The sequence below is a fragment of the Mchenga conophoros genome, linkage group LG4, assembly GCF_057382185.1.
Source record: "Mchenga conophoros isolate Kocher_MC1m ecotype Shallow Benthic linkage group LG4, M_conophoros_male_GT1.1, whole genome shotgun sequence".
NCBI lineage: Eukaryota > Metazoa > Chordata > Actinopteri > Cichliformes > Cichlidae > Mchenga > Mchenga conophoros.
Window position 1 is genome coordinate 7,000,134 of NC_140529.1, and position 24,649 is coordinate 7,024,782.

The 24,649-nt window shown below is 44.3% G+C and overlaps 1 protein-coding gene and 1 pseudogene across 2 annotated transcripts in view; one reads left to right on the forward strand and one right to left on the reverse strand.

Annotated features, from left to right (window-relative positions):
- Positions 1-7,422: 7,422 nt before the first annotated feature.
- Positions 7,423-24,649, reverse strand: part of LOC146575425 (beta-1,4 N-acetylgalactosaminyltransferase 2-like) — a 50,611-nt gene continuing 33,384 nt past the window's right edge. For both annotated transcript variants that reach the window (XM_085270143.1, XM_085270142.1), the window contains exons 9-12: positions 19,275-19,456; positions 18,929-19,072; positions 8,463-8,691; positions 7,423-8,374 (exon numbers count right to left, since the gene is read on the reverse strand). In XM_085270143.1, coding sequence (XP_085126269.1) covers positions 8,181-8,374; positions 8,463-8,691; positions 18,929-19,072; positions 19,275-19,456 — 749 coding nt within the window. In that variant the 3' untranslated portion in view covers positions 7,423-8,180. The remainder of the gene's footprint in view (positions 8,375-8,462; positions 8,692-18,928; positions 19,073-19,274; positions 19,457-24,649) is intronic.
- LOC146575426 (uncharacterized) lies at positions 14,464-17,061 on the forward strand (annotated as a pseudogene).

Here is a 24,649-nt window from a genome sequence, read left to right on the forward strand (position 1 = left end):
GCTAAAACTTCAAGAAAAAGGGGCACTTAGCCAAGAAATGCAGGAGCTCTAAGGAGAAACCAAAGAAGGAATGGAAGACAAAACCCAAACTAAACATGCATCACCTGCAGAGCATAGCGCCTGAGGAGGATGAGTGTGTTTTCAACATGTTTAATCTGGTTGGCTTAAATAAATGCCATGCAGAGCCCATATGCCACTATCCAGGTAAATGGGAAGGAGCTACAAATGGAGGTGGATACAGTGGCCTCAGCTTCCGTGATCAGCCAAGCCACCTACCACAGCTTATGGCACTCGGGCGGGGCGCCGGCTCTCCAAGCGACTGAGATAAGCCTGAGACAGTACACGGGTGAATGCATTCCCCCGCTTGGTGGTATAGAGGTGCATGCAGCATATCAGGGTCAAGAAACTGCAGCAACACTACTGGTGGTGAAAGTGGAGGGGGCTAATCCGCCTGAACTGGAGAGAAATCAGGTATGTAAGTGTAAGCCAAGATGAATTGCTGGGAAAGCATGCAGATGTTTTCAAGAATTAATTGGGCACCCTCTAGGGCACCACTGTGAAGCTGTGTGCGGACTCTTTTGTCCGGCAACGCTTTTTCAAACCACGCACTGTACCATACGCCATGAAGGCCAAGCTGGAAGTAGAATTGAGAGACTACAACAGTTCTCAGACTGGGCAGCCCCGATTCTACCAGTGTTGAAGGAGGACTGAGGGGTGTGTATATGTGGTGATTACAAACTGACAGTAAACCAAGCCTCTCAGCTCAACACCTACCCTCTGCCTCAAGTGGATGACCTGTTTGCCACACTGGCGGGTGGTCAGACATTCACAAATTTGGATATGAGTCATGCATACCACCAGTTGCTGCTGAGAAATCAAAAAAATATGTGACAATAAACACACACAAGGAGCTGTTCAAGTACAATCGCCTGGTGTTTGGCGTTGCATCCAGTCCGGCTATCTTTCAGCACACCATGGACAATCTTCTGCAAAAGATTCCCAGTGTTGCTGTTTACTTGGATGACATTTTAGTTACAAGTAAAACAGAAGAGGAGCATCTGCGTAACCTTGAGCAGGTGTTGAAGAAGCTCTCAGAAGCTGGGTTGCATTTGAAGTGCAGTAAGTTTGTTTTCCAAGCCCCTAGCGTGACATACCTGTGTCATCGCATCTCAGCTCAGGGCCTGTCCCCGCTGGAAGACAAAGTGAGGGCAGTAAAGGAAGCCCCCAGTCCAAAGAATGTAGCTGAACTAAGATCATTCTTGGGCTTAGTGAACTATTATGGGAAGTTTTTGCCTAACCTCTCCAGCATGCTTGCTCCCCTGTATGGGCTCTACTTTTAGAAAATTTGATGTTTTCTAAAAATAGATAAAATAGATCAAATTTGATATTTTCTAAAAATAGAAAATATCAAATTAAAGACTTTACAAGGCAAGACATAATGATGGAGAGACTGTTTCATTTCTAGAGTTGTGCAGTTATTCCCTCAAACCACTGCATTCTAACTACTGAGTGAAAGTAAAAGAAAAGGAGTCGAACAAAAGAACCCAAGTGGGGGGAGAAATATATCAGTATGATAAATTAGTGGTCTGACTGATAATCTTCTTCTTCTTCTTCTTAATATGGACTTTGTAGGTGTTTTTATTTATTTTTGTTGTTTTAATAGAACTGTTATTCCAAGGTGGCCTAATTACCTAATTACTAATAGCCTTAATGTCATAACACAGGAAACACAGAAGATGTTTCCTGTGCTAAGGCAATTGAAATGAGTAGATATAAGTGGCATCTGATAAAAAGAAAACTGTCTATTCCATCCTGTGATAAGAACACAGTGAGAGACTGAAATGAACCATCTACAGAGGACACAATAAACCTCAGTAACCACATTATCTTCAGTCCTGAGCAGATTGTTATTGCGGATTTCTGAAAAAAAGCAGATTTATTTTAAACACATCTACTTGCACATTGAACTTAAGAGAAAAATATAAAAGAATCAACATTTCCTCTGCTTTTCTAGGCAAACACTCAATGTGTACATTACAGTCAGCATGATTTCATACTGATGACCGACAGTTCTCTGGTAATTCAGTCAGTTTACACAGTCCACACCCATCAAGTGCTTAAATGAATACATTTCCAACCATGGACATATTTACCTTTTACAGGTACAGATTATAATATTAGCAGATGTTTAGCTGCACCTACAATAAAACTTTATCGTGAGTATATAGTCCACACATTCACTATTCAACATATTTGAATTTACCAAATGGATCTTAAATTCCAGGAATTAGTATGTGCATCATACTTCAAGAGAGATTCAAGATTCTTTATTTGTCACATGCATAGTTATACAAGTACAATACGCAGTGAAATGTATCCTGAAACCCTCCTCGACTGTGCAAAAGGGGAGAGAATTACATTATATACATTATGTGAATATATACATGGGGGACTTTATGTGCAGTAAGTGGCATTGTGTGGAGCAAGTGGGTGAATTCTGTACATTAAATGAATTAAATAAAACAGACAATCTCAAATTTTTTAAATTAAAAAATCTGAAATGTACATTGTGCCGGTGGTTGTTAGAGTGTCTGGAAGAGAGTCCTGGCTCAGTCACTTATGGATGCTTATGGATACTTAAAGATTTAAATATATTTATGACCGGCTATCCAAAAAAAATGTTGGGACCACATATAAAATTGAAATAATACTGAAATCACTGATAACCCTATACTTGAAAATGTAACAACATTTAAAGTAAACATGCTTAACATGTTTACTTTAAATGTGATACCCAGAACCTGCTAGAAAACACAGTAACAAAAAATGTTAATGAAGCCATTGAGATTTTTGTCATTTCTTTATTAATCTCATAATATGACCATCAACATCATCAGTTTTCCTAAACGTCCTCAAAGTAGAAAGATGCCCAAGGAAACAACTGAGATGAACATACACTGCCTTCACACACATATGAACTTGAGTGACATCTCATTCGTAATACACAGAGTTTAATATGATAGCCAACCCTTTGTAGCTATAAAAGGTTGGATACTTCTGGGATGGCTTTCCACAAGGTTTACGGGTGTGTTTGTGGGAATCTTTGACCATTCTTCCAGAACCACTTTTGTGAGGTCTGTAAACCATAAAGTTTTATTTTGCTATACTCTTGACAAAACATTTGTTTTGCTGTCTAAGTTTAGCCAACTACAAAATGGCACCTATGTTTATTGTGTGAAGCTAGTTTTCTCCTTTGGTATATACACATTTAGGTTATTCATATATATTTGTCATTTTTATTTTTTATTACTTTTTTTTTTTTAACAGTGAATTTCCAGAACTTTGGCCTAATTTTCTGATTAAGTGCTTCTGTCTGCCATTGGAAGAAAAAGCAGACTAAAGTACACATTCAGAGGCAGGTGAGGTGGTGGGTGCTAAAGTTACATCCATAAATTTTTGGATCAAGACAGTTTTTGTACTTTTGCCTCGCTACATCACCACAGCATATTTTAAATCAAACAATCCAAACGTAATTGGAATGCAGACTTTCAGCTTAAATCAAGTGCTGACAAATATGCAAAAAACTAAAGGCACTAGGATACATTCCACATTAGTTACTTTGCATGCTACTGCAACACTATCTGACTGTCATTTCTTTTTGACATCTGACTGGCCACTTGGTGTTCGCTCTCTCTGCGGTAGAGTATCACTTCCTGTTCCTGCTCAACACACAGTGGTGTTTTTGAGTAGCTTATCTGCTTAGCAATTTAATTAAAAACTTTTAGATACCTCCTTTTTTATAGTATAATCTACACGTGCTTCATCCGAACCACACTCTGTGTACTCACTTCTAAATTATAGCCAAAGTATTCACTCACTGTGTCTTTACTGTATCGCTAGCTTAGCTTAGCTCATAGCCGACTTGCTAGCAGCATGGCCTCTTCACCTGTCCCTCCTGCACTTTCCTGCTCATTGCGTCAGATGTTTAGTTACTCCTCGGCCTCCTTTAGCAGTAGTGATACTTGTAACAAATGTAGCATATTTGCAGCTCTGGAGGCCATGATTACTGAATTGGAGACTCGGCTTCGCACCCTTCATTCACTCATAGCTAGCCAGGCCCCTGTAGCTGGTGCAGCTGAAGATAGCGTAGGCCCCGATAGCTTTTACCCGGCATGTTTGTTCCTTACATTGGAATTTGGAGGTGTGTGTGTGTGCGTGTGTGTCAGAGTGTGACCCCATAAACGACTTCCCTAAACCTGCTGGTCTGGAAAGTCCAAACAACAGAAGAATTTACTGAATACAGTAAAACAAAACAAAACAAAACCAAAACAATTATGCTGCATCGTTTCTTCTGTTTCTATTTGGCCACAACACCTCATCCACATCACAAGCAATATTTTCACTGGCCGATCAGCAGGGCAAATATCGCCTAGCATGGCGAATCGAGAAAAAACTAAAAAAGTGTGGGTGGACAGTGAACCAGTCTTCATCGTCCTCATCCTCCTCCTCCTCCCCCTCCTCCTCTTACTCTCACTCCTCTGGCTCTGCCTCTGTTTCCAATGTTGGCATCCATTGCACCAAAACAGAAGAACTCACCTGTTGCCCTTTTATAAAGCTCTGATTTTTTCATTGCAATTATGTGTGAAAGGTGTTTACCTATGTGATGAGTTAGTATGCAAAGTAGGGCAACTGAGTTTACAATTTTGAATGACAGTGTGTTTCTCTTGTGAAAACAAGAGATTTTCTTCATGAAAAGAGTTCCAAATGCAGAGAATTATGTGTAGTGTTTTGAAAAAAGTGTGTTTTAAAACTGCAATTTGAGTGTAAAGCAGGAATTATGCTTGTAGTTTAGCAGAATTGGTTTAGGGGGGTGGTGCATCAGTTACATGTGGTAGTCACTGTGTCTGAAGTACATGTAATTGTGTGTAAACAACTGGAAATAACTGTAATATTACTGTTAATATTACTCTGAAATTAAAGGATCACTAAGAGTTTTCACTTTCCTGAATCGCCTGAAACTTTCCTTAGGTGTCTTCTCTGTGTTGACTAATGTCCAGATCGGATGACAACATATTCTCAGGGCTATCTTGATCTGATCTTCTTCTGCAAGTACTTTAGGGGGAAAAATCTGAAATTCATTTCCTTATGAAATAGGAAGAAAGCCACATCAGAAATGCTCTCAGTGGCTGTCAAGAATCCATTTTGTAGAAAAGCAGAATGTGAAAAGAAAGACTGAGATATGCCAATTACACAAGAACTGGACTGAAAATCAGCAGAAACAGGTCTTGTGGAGCAATCAATTCAAAATTTGAAATTTATGGTTCAAATTGTGCCCAGTATATATGAAAATCTGGAGAGTAATGTGTGGTTTACAAAACGTAATATTTTGTATTAGTGTAAGTGGTCAGTCTTTGCTCAGATATAGTAACCTTATCCCTGTTTCCATAGTAATATCTACAAGCACTGACAATAATGTAATTGCTGTGCTCTATAAATTGCAGCTTCCTATTCCTCTCAGTACAGTGTTTATCACCCTGTTTAAATTACAGAGCTTTATTTACTAAACATTTTATTGTTGATGATTTTGTTACCTCTCATAAATTAGACTCATTTGGACTTTGTTCAACTAGGCAACTGCTTCCCACTTGTGAAAAATTCTCCACTAAAATACAAATTTTCACAAGCCTAAAAATACTCTACAAACCAAGTACACATCGTAAGATATCTTGGGTGTTTTGCACACCCACTTATAGATACACAAGGATACTTAATATAATTTTTTTTAATTTACTTAATTGAATTAATGAATTTATCAGCCACAGGCAAGGCCAGAGCTGGGAATTGTTTGTGGAGGAGGAAGGAAGGTTATATGTTGTCAGTACGGACAAACACATTTTTAAGTTTGTGTGGATGAAGAAGAGTGATCTTTAGCTTTACTGAGTATTTTTTAATCATTTCATCACAACACACAATTTAACATCTCATCCTAAATTAAAGATTAAAGATACTGCAATAGACAATAAACTCCATGTTAGGGAAAATGTTCTAAAACACTTCTTCAGTAAAGACTCAGAGAAGAGAAACACACAGAAGTTCTTGCTAGCAAGGGCAGTCTCCACACTAAGAGACTCCAGTGAGAGAACTGCCCTGGTCTTTATTTATACTCTTGAGCGTATGTGTGTGTGTATGGTGTGTGTGTGGTGTGTGTGTGTGTGTGTGTGTGTGTGTGTGTCACTGCTGATCAAAAGGGTCATATAACATACAAACACAAAAGGTACATCCTTGGTCATAAAGAGGGTAGTCTCCCCCACCCTAGATGGCACGGTGAGGAAGTCCAGCAGTTAAAGCACTTAGACTGAAACAGACATAGCTACGTTAAAACAATAAAACAAGGTGTGACCTCTCCCACGCTCCCAGGATGTGGGGGGTGAACCAAGCCTGCAGCCTGCTAGAGATCACACATCTTGTCACTACACAATTGATTATATGCCTCTAAGTATACATGGTTAAACATTTCCTAATACAAATAACTACAAACAGTATTCTACCATAAGCAAACTTATATCACTAAAAGATTATACTGACTACTAAATACAATTTTCCATTGACACTCCAGAAAACCAGGAATCAACATATGAACATTATCTGTGCAAAGACTGATACTGCTGAAGTAAAAGAGCAAAGTCACAGAGGTGTTTATGAATACACAGCCAGGCGTTTTGCAATCTGGTCCATTTTGGCACAATCTGTGAGTTGAAATTTCTTAGGTATTGATATTGAACAGAAGAAATGATTTAACTTCATCTAAATACCTTAAAAATGCTTGTTTTTCAATAATTTTTGAAGAATTACCCATACACACATGCATAATGGCCCTTGTGTGAATGTGGAAAAATAGTCTTTGGGGCTTTAAATTCTGAGTTGCCGTAACTTTGGCTTCATATATTACATATTATACTTCATATACTACATATTGCTGTAAGGTGACCAACCATATGGCTACCAGTTTTGATATTTTTTTGACTATTTAGTTTTGCAAGAAAAATGTTTTAAGTAAAAAAAAAAAAATAATAATTGGCGTGTAAGTATGGACTTATTTTGCAAGAGAAAATTCTGAACGTGTGATTAAAGAATAAGTGGCAAAGGTACCAGTATCTATTAAAATATGACAGGAACCCAACCCAACAACAGAAACAAGAAAGATACATTAAACATAAAATAACTAAATATGAGAGTAGTTATGTGACAGTAATGTCTCTGTTTTCCTTTCCAATCCCATACCAAGTAAAGTTCAGGCTGGTATCAACAATACTGATTCGATATCAGTACTTTGTACAAGAATTTAATGTGCTTGGAAAATCAAAATCAGCATTATTGTATTTTAAATTATACCTTAACAATAAATACAAGACATAGCACTACTTGTTCTTATTGTTTAATTATGAAGAATTATCATACAAGAGGGAAAAAACCCAGTCAATGTCCAAACCTTTAAAATATTCAATTAACAATGACTCAAAACAAATATGACTGATTGAAAACAACAATAAAGCTAAGAACCATTTTCCTAGACTATCTATCTATCTATATCTATTTCATTTCAATGATCACAATAATATAGTTACTTTCTACTGCTTTTCTGTTAATGATAAAGTCCAGTTTTCCCCAAACTACTAAAATAGACAAATTATTTGGTATCGGAGGAATCAGTATTTCAGTATCAATCCTCGCACCACTAGACAAGAGAGGGAGAAGAACAGTTAAGGAAACAACAAAGAAACTAAACATAAACATATTCAAAGTAGGACCTGAAACTGAATGAAAAATCAAGTATTCTAAACTAGAACAGCATCCAGCACTCCATAAAAACAAGGCAATAAGAGGAACTCAAACTATTGTGTTATTACTAGATATATTAGATTAACAATAAAAACATGACCTTATGACACTAACCCTATCAACAATAGCATAAGAAATCAAACTGCCTATAGAATCATAAAGAAATAAAATCAGGAACAATAAAACCCAACAGAAAGAAAAAATAGCTTTATTCACATGAATCCCAAGCTCTGTCATTCCTGGAGTAATGGCTAAACAATTAAAATGAAAGAGACGAAAATGTTCAGATTAAGTGCAATATGTAATGACAATAAGTGACCCTTATGTGCGTTTATGGTCTTCTATCCATATCTAATGCACTTAAGGTGGTTTTTGAAAAAGTGAAGCTGCAGTTTGAATTTGCCTTCACTTCTTTCAGGGTGTCTGAATTTGTTGTAGGTAGGATTACGGTTTTCCTGTGTTTTGGGTTGATGGTCAATTATCACATCACCACATGAGGCAACCATCAAAGAGCCCAGGCCATCCATGAAGAACTCTAGAGTCAGAAACAAACATTTCCCATTTAAGAAAATATCATCTTAGTGCCATTTTCAATCTAAACCCCTTTTGAGGTCTGGACTTACCTGAATGCGCTACTCGCTGGAGCTTGGGGTCAAATCTCACCCTCTGCATGGCATCTGTACGAGCCAGGAAGAAGTTGACCACTCCACTGGCCAAATGGCATTGTGGGTAACCAGGAAGACGGTGGAATTTTCCACCAGACTTCCTGTATAGGCAGCCACCTTCATTTTCATCTCCTTCCTCATATAGAATAGAAAAGTAAAAGCGGTTCCCTTGTACTGACCCACCAACCTAATTAGAGAAAAACAAAAAACCCATTATAAAATCAACACAATACAGTACAACAGAATCATGTAACCAAGGTTCAAAACTGGTGATTGAGAAAAAATAATCTTGAATTATTATTCAAGATTAGATTAGGCCACGTTAGAAGTCTAGTTTTTTTTCAGATGCTTTCAATCATGTTTTTCTTGAAGGATGCAGACTTCTTCCTGTACCACTGCTTGAAGAAGGTGTCTTCCAGAAACTGGCAGTAGGACTGGGAGTTGAGCTTGACTCCATCCTCAACCCGAAAAGGCCCCACATGCTCATCTTTGATGATACCAGCCCAAACCAGTACTCCACCTCCACCTTGCTGGCGTCTGAGTGGGACTGGAGCTCTCTGCCCTTTACCAATCCAGCCACGGGCCCATCCATCTGGCCCATCAAGACTCACTCTCATTTCATCAGTCCATAAAACCTTAAAAAAACTAGTCTTGAGATATTTCTTGGCCCAGTCTTGACGTTTCAGCTTGTGTGTCTTGTTCAGTGGTGGTCGTCTTTCAGCCTTTCTTACCTTGGCCATGTCTCTGAGTATTGCACACCTTGTGCTTTTGGGCACTCCAGTGATGTTGCAGCTCTGAAATATGGCCAAACTGGTGGCAAGTGGCATCTTGGCAGCTGCACGCTTGACTTTTCTCAGTTCATGGGCCGTTATTTTGCGCCTTGGTTTTTCCACACGCTTCTTGCGACCCTGTTGACTATTTTGAATGAAACGCTTGATTGTTCGATGATCACGCTTCAGAAGCTTTGCAATTTTGAGACTGCTGCATCCCTCTGCAAGATATCTCACTATTTTTGACTTTTCTGAGCCTGTCAAGTCCTTCTTTTGACCCATTTTGCCAAAGGAAAGGACGTTGCCTAATAATTATGCACACCTGATATAGGGTGTTGATGTCATTAGACCACACCCCTTCTGATTACAGAGATGCACATCGCCTAATATGCTTAATTGGTAGTAGGCTTTCGAGCCTATACAGCTTGGAGTAAGACAACATGCATGAAGAGGATGATGTGGACAAAATACTCATTTGCCTAATAATTCTGCACTCCCTGTCTTGTGTGAACTCTTTTCCCAATAAAAGGCAGCGAGAGGAGGCCGTCGTCGGGGTCATTCGTAATGAGATTCGAAGTGCGTTTCTGAGATACCGACGAGGCCTCCCTTGCAAATAAACCGATCGATCGCTGACTGTCTTGTTTTCTTCATGATGAATAAGTCTCTAAACCAGCAGGGCTTGTGGAAACACAGACCCAACATTTATTTGGTCCTTCGGAACCGGAGCCCAACGCATCGCATCCACCGAGGAGAGGGAGATGACGCCGCCGCAGTCTGCTAGCAGCCGAAAGCCCTGGTGCTTAACTTTGTCACCAGGCCGGTCGGGATGGATGGCAATTGACGGGATCCAGAGATTCTTCCCATGAACGGAAACAACACGAACAGTGAGTACAGAAGGCCTTAGAGAGCGGCTACGTGACCGTGCGGTTAAACGCAGTTACGTGAGTGTGCAAGCTGTGCGTGTAGACGCAAGCTGCCTGGCTTCTCCGCCAGTGTTTTTGTTTTTGTTTTTAAATCTTTTTGATTTATTTAAGGAGGTAGGTTTGGCTTCTCCGCCAGTGTTTTAAGGAGGGTTAAGATGGTTTCTCCACCGAAAGGAGGATAGAGCTCTAAAAAATTAAAAAAGGTTTTTCTCCGCAGTTAAGGGCGTTGAGTGTTTGGTTTCTCCTCCAATAGTAAGGAGGATAGAGCTCGCCACGGTAAGGGAGGTTATAGGCCTAAAGAGAGTGTGAATGAGCGTATGTGTGTGTGAGTGCCAGTAAGTGAACGCAGCAGCACAGAAGGAAACCTAAGTCGTGTTAACGGAATTACACGTAGCCTGGGTTTTGGGGTAAGGCGCGTTGCATGCCGCAAAATTAAAAGAAGTCTACCTTGAAAGAGGATGAAATACACTGCAAAGTATTTATTGGGCAGCACGTGGTGTGTGGATCGTTGACGAATGAAGTGAAATTGTGCTCTAAGCAGAAGTGAGTGTGAGTGTGTCTGACATCACGGTGTGTGTGAAAAGGTATCCAGCTGGGGCAGACATGATTCTGCAGGTCACCTGCCCAGTGGACAAAAGAAATAAAATAGTTGTGTGGATGAATGATAGCATGAAGAGTGTTTGGTGTTTCTCAGCCTGAAACAACTGCAATGCTATTTTCTGTTTTGGAGAAAAGGACAGTTTAAAAAAAATCAGAGAGAGAGATGTATGTTGTTTAAGCAGTGATGAGAATAATGGAAATGTGATGAGAGAGGAACACAAAAACATACAGAAAATGCATTAACTATACTAACCCTACATGCATATACACAATAAATGATACTCATGAAGACCAGACAGCATCTTAAGCACGAGATTCTGTTAGTCATCTTGTCCAAGTCACTAGTAAGATGAAAGTGATATATAGACTAGTGGACTGAATATTATAGGAGGACAGATGGTTGCATCATAGAGGAGGAAACAGAATGCTGATGAGAGGTCTTAAATGAGTGAGCTGAGTGAGCTGATTGTGAGTTTCTGGTGTGTGAAGAAGTTGTAACATGGCACACATTTAGTTACATGAGAAGAAACTTATTATGTGATGAGACAGCAGGGTTATGCTGTATGTTGTGTGTATGGCTGATTTGGATGAATGTTTGAGATTAAACTGGCTGTTGATTTGTCTTTTGTTACTAAATTGAGCCTGCCAATTGGGTTGTTACGATTTATTCCCCTGAATTGAAGAACACGTGTCATGACTTAAACAAGGCCTTTCTTTCCTTTGCTTTCCTTTATTTTCTTTTTATTTTGTTACTCTCATGGTGCACTAAAGTTTTGTTTGATAATTTTTCTGTCATCTAAGCAGATCTGAACGTTTGAATAGGAAGAACTATACAACATGTTGTTGCGAACGGTTGCAAAGTGAGTTTCTCCAAAATTAAAATGGGCTGGGGAGAAAGCCACTTATTTGGGACAATTAGAAAGTAAGTTCCTGTCCAAAAGGATTCAACGAGGAAATCCAGTCTAAATTCTTTTTCTTTTTGAAATGTCGTCGTTTTTCTGAGGGTGGAAACAAAATGCGACAATAATTTCCACTATCAGCAAAAGAAAGAATCACTGAGTGAATGAGTGAGAATTTAAAAAAATGGGGAACTGACTGACTGGTTAAAGCTGACAAGACTGACTGACTTAACACCATTGTGTGAAGCTAACCCCCACCTGACAAAGGTGTGGCTGTATCACTGTGTGTGTCTCTGTTGCAGGAGCAGAAGGAGACCACAGGAGGAAACTTGGGTGACATGACTATGTGAACTCTGCAAATTTAACCTTTTTAGTTTTAATTTTTCTGTGTCTGTGAATTTACCATGGGTGTGTTATTCACTACCGTGTGTTGCTCACAGAGATTACTGTGAGAAAGAGTGTATACACCTGTGCAGCGCTAACATTTACATTTCTTTATTACAGCAGATGGTTAATCATGTGATTTGATCATGTGATTTACAGCAGGACACAACTTAATGATGTTTTTCTACCACAGGATTACTGAAATTTTGTGTGAAGAAAACTGTGGTTACAGGCTATATGTTGATGATGAAATTACACTGTGTTGTTGAGAAAATGTTGGAGAAAATGTGAATGTTACAGGGGAGAAGTGAATACAGTGTGATACTGTATTTGAAACCAGTGTTGCATCTTTTTACAGCAGAGTGTTAACTTTATGACTTTTCACAGCTCCTCTGGAATCTGGATGGCCGACACCTGACAACCAGGATGATCCGTGTGTTTGGCTAATGTTTGTTTTTCTTTAAGAGTGTTTGAAGAGGATTCAGCACAGACAGACAAGTGACAATTGAACAGATGTGCAGTGGTTACTGAATAGTTAAATAGGGCTCATTATCTGACCACACTGTTGGGCTCATGGTGAGTGACAAACTTAAGGGACGTCACTGATTACAATGTGGAATGACGTTGAGATGTTAAATGATTTGGAGCAAAGTATGGAAAAAGCAGGAGTTTAAGGAGTTTAGAATAAACCTGCAATGATCCTTGTCTCTGTGATGCTGAATACTTTATTACACTTACGAGCTGCAGTTAGTTGCAAATGTGAAGTTGTTTTAACTTAAAGACTTTGTCTTCTAGGATACAGGCTCTGGGTGGAGCTGGGAGTTAAACAAGCTAAACATTTAATTGCTGACTAATGTTTTTACACAAGGTTACAGGTGGAGTATGGCTGCTCCAAGGGACAAACCCTGGAGATTGTTTTAGGGAGACTGTGCAACATTCTTGTACATGTCTCATTGGGGAGTTGACACGTGGTGAAAGCCGTGTGGCGAGAGGAGTGTCATTTTTTTTTAATTTGTAGATGTCGTGAGGTGCCAGGACGAGAAGGAGTGGCTGAGGGGATTGTCCACAAGATGGGAGCTGAGGCCAGGAGAGAGTCTTCAGGAGGATCAGAGACAGCACAGAAGACATCACACAGAGAGCTGTGCTACTGGGCTTTCAGGAGATCATCGGGAGGAGTCTTTGCACAGCAAACAACCATAAGGAGTGGAAGAGTTTCGACGTTGACGTTGAGGAAGACAACTAAGGTGTACGACGTGCTCTGCCTTACATCGTCTGCAGACTAAATTTACATTTCTGTCACCTACAAGACACTTGTCTTTAATGTAACGCTTACTCTCACAACCACACATATTACCATAAAATGGTGCACAATTCTGACTCCATCAACCCTTTTGCCAACGAAAGAAGAGGGCACTTCTCATGAGTGTAGAGAGCACTTGGAGAAGGAGTGTAAGCCAAGGGATGACTCAATAGCTGTGGCACTCGTTGAGGGAAAGGTTTGGTTTGTTGATGATTTGAGTCTTACGACAGTAGAGGGACAGGCTAAGACAGGTTTTACTGTAGCAGACAGTGAGAAAGTTATCTGTGCAGGACAACTAACATGTTTCATATTTGCTTGAGCAGCAGAGATGCTAGCTTTAACGGAAGCGTGTAAAGCTGCAGAGAGACAATATACACTGATAGGCAGTATGCATTTGCTACATTACATTTCTTTTTAGCGCAGTGAGTGAGACGAGGTGTGGCAACGTCTACAGGGAAACCTGTAGAACACGCCAAACTCTTGCAAAATCTGCTGGAGGCAGTGTTATTAACCAGTGGAATTGCCGCTTGTAAATGTGCAGCACACATGTGAGGGAAAGATCCAGTTGCATTAGGGAAGGTTTTTGCAGATAAGATCGCAAAAGAGGCAGCTTTAGTTGAACATGGTGTTAACATTTTAGCAGTACAACATCAGCAGACACGCAGGCCCACTCACCTACAGCAGGAAAACGGTTGTGACTTACAGAAGGAGAGCTTGCAGGATGGTGTTTATTATCTGTGCGATAAACCAATACTGCCTAAGAATTTGTATAAGACTGCTGCCTTTTGAGCCATGGGCCGTGCCATTTCACAACAGGAGGGAGATGATGGGAGCAGTAGTGTCACGGTCCTGGGTCTCCTGACCCAGCGTTTTTAGTTCTTTGTGATTTTTGTATTATTGTACTTGTGTGTGATTTATTCTATGGCTTCTAGTTTTGATCCCTTGCCCTTCATGTCTCTCTGTGCCCCCTCTGTTCTGTGTAATTGTGTCTTTGCATGTTTGAGTTTCTTGTTTTCTGTCACTCTGCATTGTGCATTATGTTCTCATGGTTGGTTTTTTGTTACTCCCTCTAGTCTAGTCTCTTGTGTTCCCAGCTGAGTATTTCCCTGTGTATTTTGGTTCTTAGACCTCTGCCTTATGGTTTATGTCTCTGTATTTCTTAGTTGCTGTCTCCACTGTGTCAAGTTCGCGTCTCTGTGTGATACTTCCTGTTTTACTTTGATGGTCCGTGTCTCATGTGAATGCGTCCTGCTTTGCTTGTCTCGTCAGTCCTGATTTCTCCCAGCTGTGCCCTCCTTCTGTGTCTCATTCCCCTCGTTACTTCCCAGTGTATTTAAACCCTGTGTTTCTCTGAGTCAGTGTCGCGTCGTCCCTCTTGCTGTGTGGATCTCCCTGTGTGTCTCTCTGTGAGTTTTCCAAGTTCCCAGTTTAGATTAGTTTGTATGTTTTTTCCCTGCCAGCAAATAAAGCTGAGTTTTGAGTTCACCTCCCTGAGTCTGTGAGTCCTGCACTTTGGGTCCAACTCCTGCCTGCCGCACAGCGATTCATGACAGTACGACGCGACCAGATATGGACCCAGCAGCACTCAACCCACCAGAAGAACTGCGTCTGGACATTATCTACTCCGTGGAAAGACTCCTGCATCTGTGGCTCGAACATGAGGGGAAGGAATTTCGCCGTGCTGTGGAAACCAAACTACAGCGTTTAATCTCTGGTCTTCCCTGGCTACTCAGTGCGCTCCACCCACTCGAACAGGATTTAATCCACAACGAGCTCCACCTTCATCCTCCAGCTGCTACTACCCACCTGCCTGAAGGGCCGGATGTGGAGCCGCTCGGCCCGTCAGAGCCATCATCAAAAAGGAAACGACGATCACGCCGCCAGCGCGCCACCCCACAGCCGGACATTCAGACTTGTACATCGCCGGCTGTGGTGAGTAAGGACTCTTTTTCTGTGTCGAACCGTGGGACTATTCGTTCAGGGGCTGTGTTTTGTGCTACGGATGGTAATGTGAACAGTTTATCAGCTGCCCAGCCTCCTGAAGCTCTCTTAGCTGCCCAGCTACAAGCTGTGTCTCCTGTGTCCCCGCTAGCACAGCCATTAACTCCACCACACGCTCCATTTTCACCTCTACCATCGCTTCAGTCATCAGTTCGGTCTGTCACTCAGTCGCCCTTAGTTCCGTCATCCACACTACCACCTGTTTCCCTTCCACCACCACCATCACTACACCCAGCCATTCAGGCTGCTACTCAGTCAGACATTCAACCCATAGCCCTGCCGTTAATATGCTCTGTAGCTGAGCCACTAGCCGCCCGACCCGCAGCCACTTCAGCCACTCCTCCACCCGTCACACCTCCACTACAACCATCACTGCAGTCTCTAGCGCAGTCTCCTGCAGCTCTGCTTTCCCCAGTGCAGTCTCCAGTGTCCCCAGTGCAGTCTCCAGTGTCCCCAGTGCAGTCTCCAGTGTCCCCAGTGCAGTCTCCAGTGTCCCCAGTGCAGCCTCCTGCAGCCCTGCTTTCCCCAGTGCAGTCTCCAGTGTCCCCAGTGCAGCCTCCTTTAGCACAGTCACCCACTCAACCACCAGCACCACAACCGTCACTACCTCTAGTTCATTCCCTTGTGAAGTCATTAACTCCACCACCTACTCCACTCTCACCACCACCGTTACTACAGACATCAGTTCAGTCCCCTGTGCAGTCATTTACTTCTCCACCGTTAGCAGCTCAGGTCCCCGTGTGTCCAGCAGCTCAGGTCCCCGTGTGTCCAGCAGCTCAGGTCCCCGTGTGTCCAGCAGCTCAGCTCGCACCTGAACCTTTGGCCCAGTTCCCCGTAGCAGTGCAGTTTTCTAGCCAGCTTAACGTTGAGCCCGGGGTCCCAATTCTCTCTGGCTCTACATCGGCTCCTGCTGGAAGCTCGGATGAGCTCATCCAGCACTCCGCGGCTCCCGTGCCGCCATCTACCTCGTCCGCTGGGGGTTCCAGTGAGCCCAGCCAGGACCTCCTCGTCTCCGCTGGAGGGTCCGAGGGGCCCGTTCAGCCTCCTGTCTCCGCTGGAGGGTCCGAGGGGCCCGTTCAGCCTCCTGTCTCCGCTGGAGGGTCCGAGGGGCCCGTTCAGCCTCCTGTCTCCGCTGGAGGGTCCGAGGGGCCCGTTCAGCCTCACGCCGCATCAGCTGGAGGGCCCGAGGAGCCTGTCCAGCCGCCACCTGCGACCGCCTCGTCATCGCCTGGTCCAGCCTGTGCTTCTGCTACGCCTGGGCCAGCCTGTGCTTCTGCTACGCCTGGGCCGATCCCAGCCTCTGCTTCAGCGTCGCCTGGTCCGATCCCAGCCTCTGCTTCTGCTACGCCTGGTCCGATCCCAGCCTCTGCTTCTGCTACGCCTGGTCCGGCCTCAGCCTCTGCAGCTCCGCCTGGTCCGGCCTCAGCCTCTGCAGCTCCGCCTGGTCCGGCCTCAGCCTCTGCGTCCTCGTCTGGTCCGGCCTCAGCCTCTGCGTCCTCGTCTGGTCCGGCCTCAGCCTCTGCGTCCTCGTCTGGTCCGGCCCCAGCCTCTGCGTCCTCGTCTGGTCCTGCCTCGACTGGTCCTGTGCCCACCAGGCCATGGCCAGCACGCCTGAGACTGGGGGGCCGCCGCTGCCTTCCGCGCGGTCGGCCCCCTGAACTGCTCCGTCGTCTCCTTCGCCGCCGCCGCTGCCTTCCGCGCGGTCGGCCCCCTGAACTGCTCCGTCGTCTCCTTCGCCGCCGCCGCTGCCTTCCGCGCGGTCGGCCTCCTGAACTGCTCCGTCATCTCCTTCGCCGCCGCCGCTGCCTTCCGCGCGGTCGGCCTCCTGAACTGCTCCGTCGTCTCCTTCGCCGCCGCCGCTGCCTTCCGCGCGGTCGGCCTCCTGAACTGCTCCGTCGTCTCCTTCGCCGCCGCCGCTGCCTTCCGCGCGGTCGGCCTCCTGAACTGCTCCGTCGTCTCCTTCGCCGCCGCCGCTGCCTTCCGCGCGGTCGGCCTCCTGAACTGCTCCGTCGTCTCCTTCGCCGCCGCCGTTGCCTTGCGCGCGGCCGGCCTCCTGAACTGTTTCCGCGTCGCCGCCGTTGCCTTGCGCACGGCCGGCCTCCTGAACTGGTTCCGCGTCTCCGCCGTTGCCTTCCGCATGGTCGGCCCCCTGAACTGCTCTGTGTTTGGGTTGTTTTCTTGGGCTCCGGTGTTTGCCGTGCTCTTCTTTTGTTTTCTGTTCCGAGCCCTCCGTCCTGGGCCCCCGCCGCCCGCCCTGGGTTGTTTTCTGTTTGGTTTTGTCTTTGTGTTTGGGCTGTCTGGAGCCAGCCCTTGAGGGGGTACTGTCACGGTCCTGGGTCTCCTGACCCAGCGTTTTTAGTTCTTTGTGATTTTTGTATTATTGTACTTGTGTGTGATTTATTCTATGGCTTCTAGTTTTGATCCCTTGCCCTTCATGTCTCTCTGTGTCCCCTCTGTTCTGTGTAATTGTGTCTTTGCATGTTTGAGTTTCTTGTTTTCTGTCACTCTGCATTGTGCATTATGTTCTCATGGTTGGTTTTTTGTTACTCTCTCTAGTCTAGTCTCTTGTGTTCCCAGCTGAGTATTTCCCTGTGTATTTTGGTTCTTAGACCTCTGCCTTATGGTTTATGTCTCTGTATTTCTTAGTTGCTGTCTCCACTGTGTCAAGTTCGCGTCTCTGTGTGATACTTCCTGTTTTACTTTGATGGTCCGTGTCTCATGTGAATGCGTCCTGCTTTGCTTGTCTCGTCAGTCCTGATTTCTCCCAGCTGTGCCCTCCTTCTGTGTCTCATTCCCCTCGTTACTTCCCAGTGTATTTAAACCCTGTGTTTCTCTGAGTCAGTGTCGCGTCGTCCCTCTTGCTGTGTGGATCTCCCTGTGTGTCTCTCTGTGAGTTTTCCAAGTTCCCAGTTTAGATTAGTTTGTATGTTTTTTCCCTGCCAGCAAATAAAGCTGAGTTTTGAGTTCACCTCCCTGAGTCTGTGAGTCCTGCACTTTGGGTCCAACTCCTGCCTGCCGCACAGCGATTCATGACAAGTAGAGCAACATTTTCATACTCTAGGATTTAATACTTTAAAAAAAAATAATTTGCAGGTCATGTATGATATGTTGCAAGCACAATTCTCGGGGTAATTTGAGACTGAAGAGAGGGAAATTCCCCAGACCCAGTCACCCATTTCAAGTTATTCACATGGACTGTATAGAGCTGTCCAACTGTAATAACTATAAGTACTGTGTAGTGATAGCGTGCCCTTTTTCAAAGTGGGTAGAAATCGTCCCAACTAGGAAAGCAGATGCCATTTTGGTGGCCAAAGCAATATATAAGAATATCATCCCGGAACATGGGATTCCAGAGACCATCGCTGACTGTCTTGTTTTCTTCATGATGAATAAGTCTCTAAACCAGCGGGGCTTGTGGAAACACAGACCCAACAATTGATGTCTTCTCTTATCAAGAAAACTTAAAACTTGTAGGTCCAAGTTACACATGATTGAGCTAAAGAAAAAAACTTACAAACTGAACCAACACAAGCTATTTCATTCTTACCACATCTAGTTCAGGGACCGCCTCCATCACCTCCACAAGCTTCTCTATCTTTGTCTTCTCTGAAAACAAAAAGTCATCATCCACCCACAGAAAGTACTTGGTTGTTACCTGGGAAACAGCTAGATTTCTGCCTGCAAACCAGCCCTGAGAAGAAGAAAGAAACATCCTCTGTTCAAATTTATAAATTGGAATGGGACCCCGAGATTTACCTGGTTTGACTGGAATTGTACTTGATAAGTCTTCCAAGAACTGAATTGACATTTGCATGTCTTATATTCTATAAATATAATTTGAGTCCAAAATACTGCTAAAAACTCATAATTCTGAAATGAATGTGTGTGCATACCTGTGCTGGAGGCATGATGTAATGCTGGATGTTTTCTCCAGTAACGTTCTCTGGTTGTAAACTGTCATCTGCAATAATCACTTTAATGTCACTATAGAATTTCCGGATGCTGTCCAACAACACCCTCAGTTGTTTGTAACGCAGAAAGGTCTTTGTGATGATGGTGACTTGAGAGCTGATATCTAACAGACAGAAGTATACAGAGAATAATTTTAAGAAAAGATGAACTGTTAATATGGCAGAGTAGCATAAAATTTCTGAGTCATTCAACCAAAGGAAATACTAATAAATGTATTTTTTTTTTATAATTCTGGAAAAGCATGTGTGAGGATGAAAAATAAGTTAGATATAAAGATATAAAATCTGCCTGTTATTATGAAATAAATGAATTATTTCACACATGTTTTAGAGTCTTTCTGGAGCCTGCTAGGCATGGGGTCACAATACAGATATCAGATTAGAAAGATTCTCAGCATACTCTGAGTGAGCTTCGAGAAATTTCTAGCAAGAAAGTCCCAGTTCCCAGTTTGGAAGTGATTTCAGAAAATTCTCAGAGCAATTTGAGAAAAGACACAGCAAAAACTTTAAATGAAAGAAAGACAGTGGGTTGGAAGAGTAAATGCAGTATTAAATGCAGCATATTGCATTCTCTGGTTAGTCATTAAATAAATAAATAAATAAAAATCCTACGATGTTTTGAAGTCTCGAAATATTACCCTTATGCTCACTTGATTTATAACCTCAGTAAACTTGTCCCTTAAAGTTTATGATTTTTTGTCTTATACAACAAATGTAAGGTTATTTTTGTAAATGTTGTTACTATTGTAGCAGATTTCGATTTTTACATGTCATTGGTCACATTCCTATTTCTTCTTTTTTGAAATGGAACTGAAGGCAAAGGAAGGAGGGCGGGAAAAAGAAAAGGCTTCAAGGACAAGAGGGGAGGAGTGGGGGCAGAATATATATATATATATGTATATATATATATATATGTATGTATATATATATATGTGTATATATGTATATGTGTATATATGTATATGTGTATATATATATGTATATATATATACGTATATACATATACGTATATATATGTATATATATATATATATATATATATATATATATATATATATATATATATATATGTATAAAAAAAAAAACACCCAGCACGCCCCTGCGGGCGGTTTATCCTTCAAGCTCGGGTCCTCTACCAGAGGCCTGGGAGCTTGAGGGTCCTGCGCAGTATCTTAGCTGTTCCCAGGACTGCGCTCTTCTGGACAGAGATCTCCGATGTTGTTCCTGGGATCTGCTGGAGCCACTCGCCTAGCTTGGGAGTCACCGCACCTAGTGCTCCGATTACCACGGGGACCTCCGTTACCTTCACCCTCCACATCCTCTCGAGCTCTTCTCTGAGCCCTTGGTATTTCTCCAGCTTCTCGTGTTCCTTCTTCCTGATATTGCTGTCATTCGGAACCGCTACATCGATCACTACGGCCATCTTCTTCTGTTTGTCTACCACCACTATGTCCGGTTGGTTAGCCACCACCATTTTGTCCGTCTGTATCTGGAAGTCCCACAGGATCTTAGCTCGGTCATTCTCCACCACCCTTGGGGGCATCTCCCATTTTGACCTCGGGACTTCCAGGTTATACTCGGCACAGATGTTCCTGTACACTATGCCGGCCACTTGGTTATCGCGTTCCATGTATGCCTTGCCTGCTAGCATCTTGCACCCTGCTGTTATGTGCTGGATTGTCTCTGGGGCATCTTTACACAGCCTGCACCTGGGGTCTTGCCTGGTGTGATAGACCCCAGCCTCTATGGATCTTGTGCTCAGAGCTTGTTCTTGTGCTGCCATGATTAGTGCCTCTGTGCTGTCTTTCAGTCCAGCTTTGTCCAGCCACTGGTAGGATTTCTGGATATCAGCCACCTCCTCTATCTGCCGGTGGTACATACCGTGCAGGGGCCTGTCCTTCCATGATGGTTCCTCGTCTCCCTCCTCTTTCTTGGGTTTCTGCTGCCTGAGGTATTCACTGAGCACTCGGTCAGTTGGGGCCATCTTCCTAATGTATTCTTGGATGTTCGTTGTCTCATCCTGGACTGTGGTGCTGACACTCACCAGTCCCCGGCCCCCTTCCTTCCGCTTAGCGTACAGCCTCAGGGTGCTGGATTTGGGGTGAAACCCTCCATGCATGGTAAGGAGCTTTCTTGTCTTTATGTCAGTGGCTTCTATCTCCTCCTTTGGCCAGCCTATTACCCCAGCAGGGTACCTGATCACGGGCAGGGCGTACGTGTTGATGGCCCGGATCTTGTTCTTACCGTTCAGCTGACTCCTCAGGACTTGCCTGACCCTCTGCAGGTACTTGGTGGTTGCAGCTTTTCTAGCGGCCTCTTCATGGTTCCCATTCGCCTGTGGAATCCCCAAGTACTTGTAACTGTCCTCTATGTCTGCAATGTTGCCTTCTGGTAGTTCAATCCCCTCAGTTCTGACTACCTTCCCTCTCTTTGTTACCATCCGACTACACTTCTCCAGTCCGAACGACATTCCAATGTCATTGCTGTATAGCCTGGTAGTGTGGATCAGTGAATCGATGTCTCGTTCACTCTTGGCATACAGCTTGATGTCATCCATGTACAGGAGGTGGCTGACAACTGCTCCGTTCTGTAGTCGGTATCCGTAGCCAGTCTTGTTAATGATCTCACTGAGGGGGTTCAGGCCTATGCAGAACAGCAGTGGGGACAGAGCATCTCCTTGGTAGATCCCGCACTTGATGGTGACTTGTGTTATGGGCTTGGAGTTGGCCTCTAGTGTTGTACGCCACATCCCCATTGAGTTCCTGATGAAGGTTCTTAGGGTCCCATTGATCTTGTACAGTTCTAGGCATTCCAGTATCCAGCTGTGGGGCATTGAGTCATAGGCCTTCTTGTAATCAATCCAGGCAGTGCACAGGTTGGTCAGTCTGGTCTTGCAGTCTCGGCTGATTGTTCTGTCTACCAGTAGCTGGTGTTTTGCGCCTCTGGTATTCTTGCCAATTCCTTTCTGTGTCCCGCTCATGTATTGACCCATGTGCCTGTTCATCTTAGCCGATATGATGCCTGACAGGAGCTTCCATGTAGTACTGAGGCAGGTTATTGGTCGGTAGTTGGAGGGGACCGGTCCCTTCTTGGGGTCCTTGGGGATCAGGACCGTCCGGCCTTCAGTTAGCCATTCCGGGTGTCTCTCGTTAACTAGCAGCTGGTTCATTTGTGCTGCCAGACGCTCGTGGAGTGCAGTCAGCTTCTTCAGCCAGTAGGCGTGAACCATGTCGGGCCCTGGTGCTGTCCAACTCTTCATACTGGAGACCCTTTCTTGGATATCTGCCACTGTGATGGTTACTGGACCCTGTTCAGGGAGGTCGCTGTGGTCAGCCCTCAGATCCTCTAGCCACTGAGCATTGCCGTTATGGGTTGCATCCTTCTCCCATATGCTCTTCCAGTATTGCTCCGTCTCCAGCCTTGGTGGTGCTGTTCTCTTATTGTTCCCTTGCCACTGAGAGTACACCTTTGCTGGTTCTGTGGAGAACAGCTGGTTTATTCTCCTGCCTTCTATCTCTCTGGTGTACCTCCTCAAGCGGCTGGCCAAGGCTGTGAGTCTTTGCTTGGCAGTTTCCAAGGCCTCAGGTATGGACAGCTTGCTGTATTTCTTAGGCACCTTATTTGTCGCACCTTTCTGCAACTCCGTTAGTTGGCTAACCTCCCTCCGTGCTACTTTGATCTTGCCCTCTAGCCTCCTTCTCCACGGAGGGTACTGCCCCTTGTGGCTGTTCAACTTGTAGCCAAGCATCTCACTGATCACTGCTGCTGTATTGTAGATCAGCTTGTTAGTGTCGGTAACCGTGGTTGTAGGTATTGTCCGTAGTGCTGCATTAACATCATCTAGCAGACCTTCTGAGGGTACTTCACGTAATCTTGGTAACCGGCTACGGGGGATCCAGGTTTCAAGCTTGGCCATGATCCTTTTTTTCAGGTCAGTTCCTCTCGCACTCAACGATCCTTCTCCTATCGCACTTGGGGCTATGTACCCAATCTCGGGTGGGGGTGATGATATCTCCCCCCTGACCTGGCGTCCTGACTCCTCCTTGCCGTACCATTTGTGTTGTACCTCGTCAATCTCTAGCTGTGAGAGCAGTCCCTTCTTTCGAATGTTGGAACACTGAGCTACTAGTTGTTTCGCCGTCATTGTGGATGTTGGGTATCGAAGAATCCATAGGTCCCTCATCCTATTCATGTAGCCCCTTCCGCCGGGGTTACTTGCGTAGTAGCATTCCAACAACGCCCTGTTTTCGTCCCTTGCCCACCGATGCCTTCTTGTTCCAGTAGCCCACTTTTCGTCAGGGTGCCCTGGTTCCTCAACACCTGACGCGGACCTTGTTGATCCGGGCGACGTCCGAGCCGGCATGCCTTCATATTTATCTGTCTCGCTCATGTCTGCGGTAGGCTTGCTTAGCATAGGGGGTCTAGCCTTAGGACCCTTACTGGATACAGACGCCCCAGGCAGGAATCGAACTTGCGATCCTCTGTTCCAAAGGCGTGTAGTTTAACCACTACGCTATCCAGCTGATATATATATATATATATATGTGTATATGTATATATATATATATATATATGTATGTATATATATATGTATGTATATGTATATGTATGTATATATGTATATATATATGTATATATGTGTGTGTGTGTGTGTGTGTGTGTGTATATAAAAAACACCCAGCACGCCCCTGCGGGCGGTTTATCCTTCAAGCTCGGGTCCTCTACCGGAGGCCTGGGAGCTTGAGGGTCCTGCGCAGTATCTTAGCTGTTCCCAGGACTGCGCTCTTCTGGACAGAGATCTCCGATGTTGTTCCCGGGATCTGCTGGAGCCACTCGCCTAGCTTGGGAGTCACCGCACCTAGTGCTCCGATTACCACGGGGACCTCCGTTACCTTCACCCTCCACATCCTCTCGAGCTCTTCTCTGAGCCCTTGGTATTTCTCCAGCTTCTCGTGTTCCTTCTTCCTGATATTGCTGTCATTCGGAACCGCTACATCGATCACTACGGCCGTCTTCTTCTATGTCCGGTTGGTTAGCCACCACCATTTTGTCCGTCTGTATCTGGAAGTCCCACAGGATCTGAGCTCGGTCATTCTCCACCACCCTTGGGGGCATCTCCCATTTTGAGCTCGGGACTTCCAGGTTATACTCGGCACAGATGTTCCTGTACACTATGCCGGCCACTTGGTTATCGCGTTCCATGTATGCCTTGCCTGCTAGCATCTTGCACCCTGCTGTTATGTGCTGGATTGTCTCTGGGGCATCTTTACACAGCCTGCACCTGGGGTCTTGCCTGG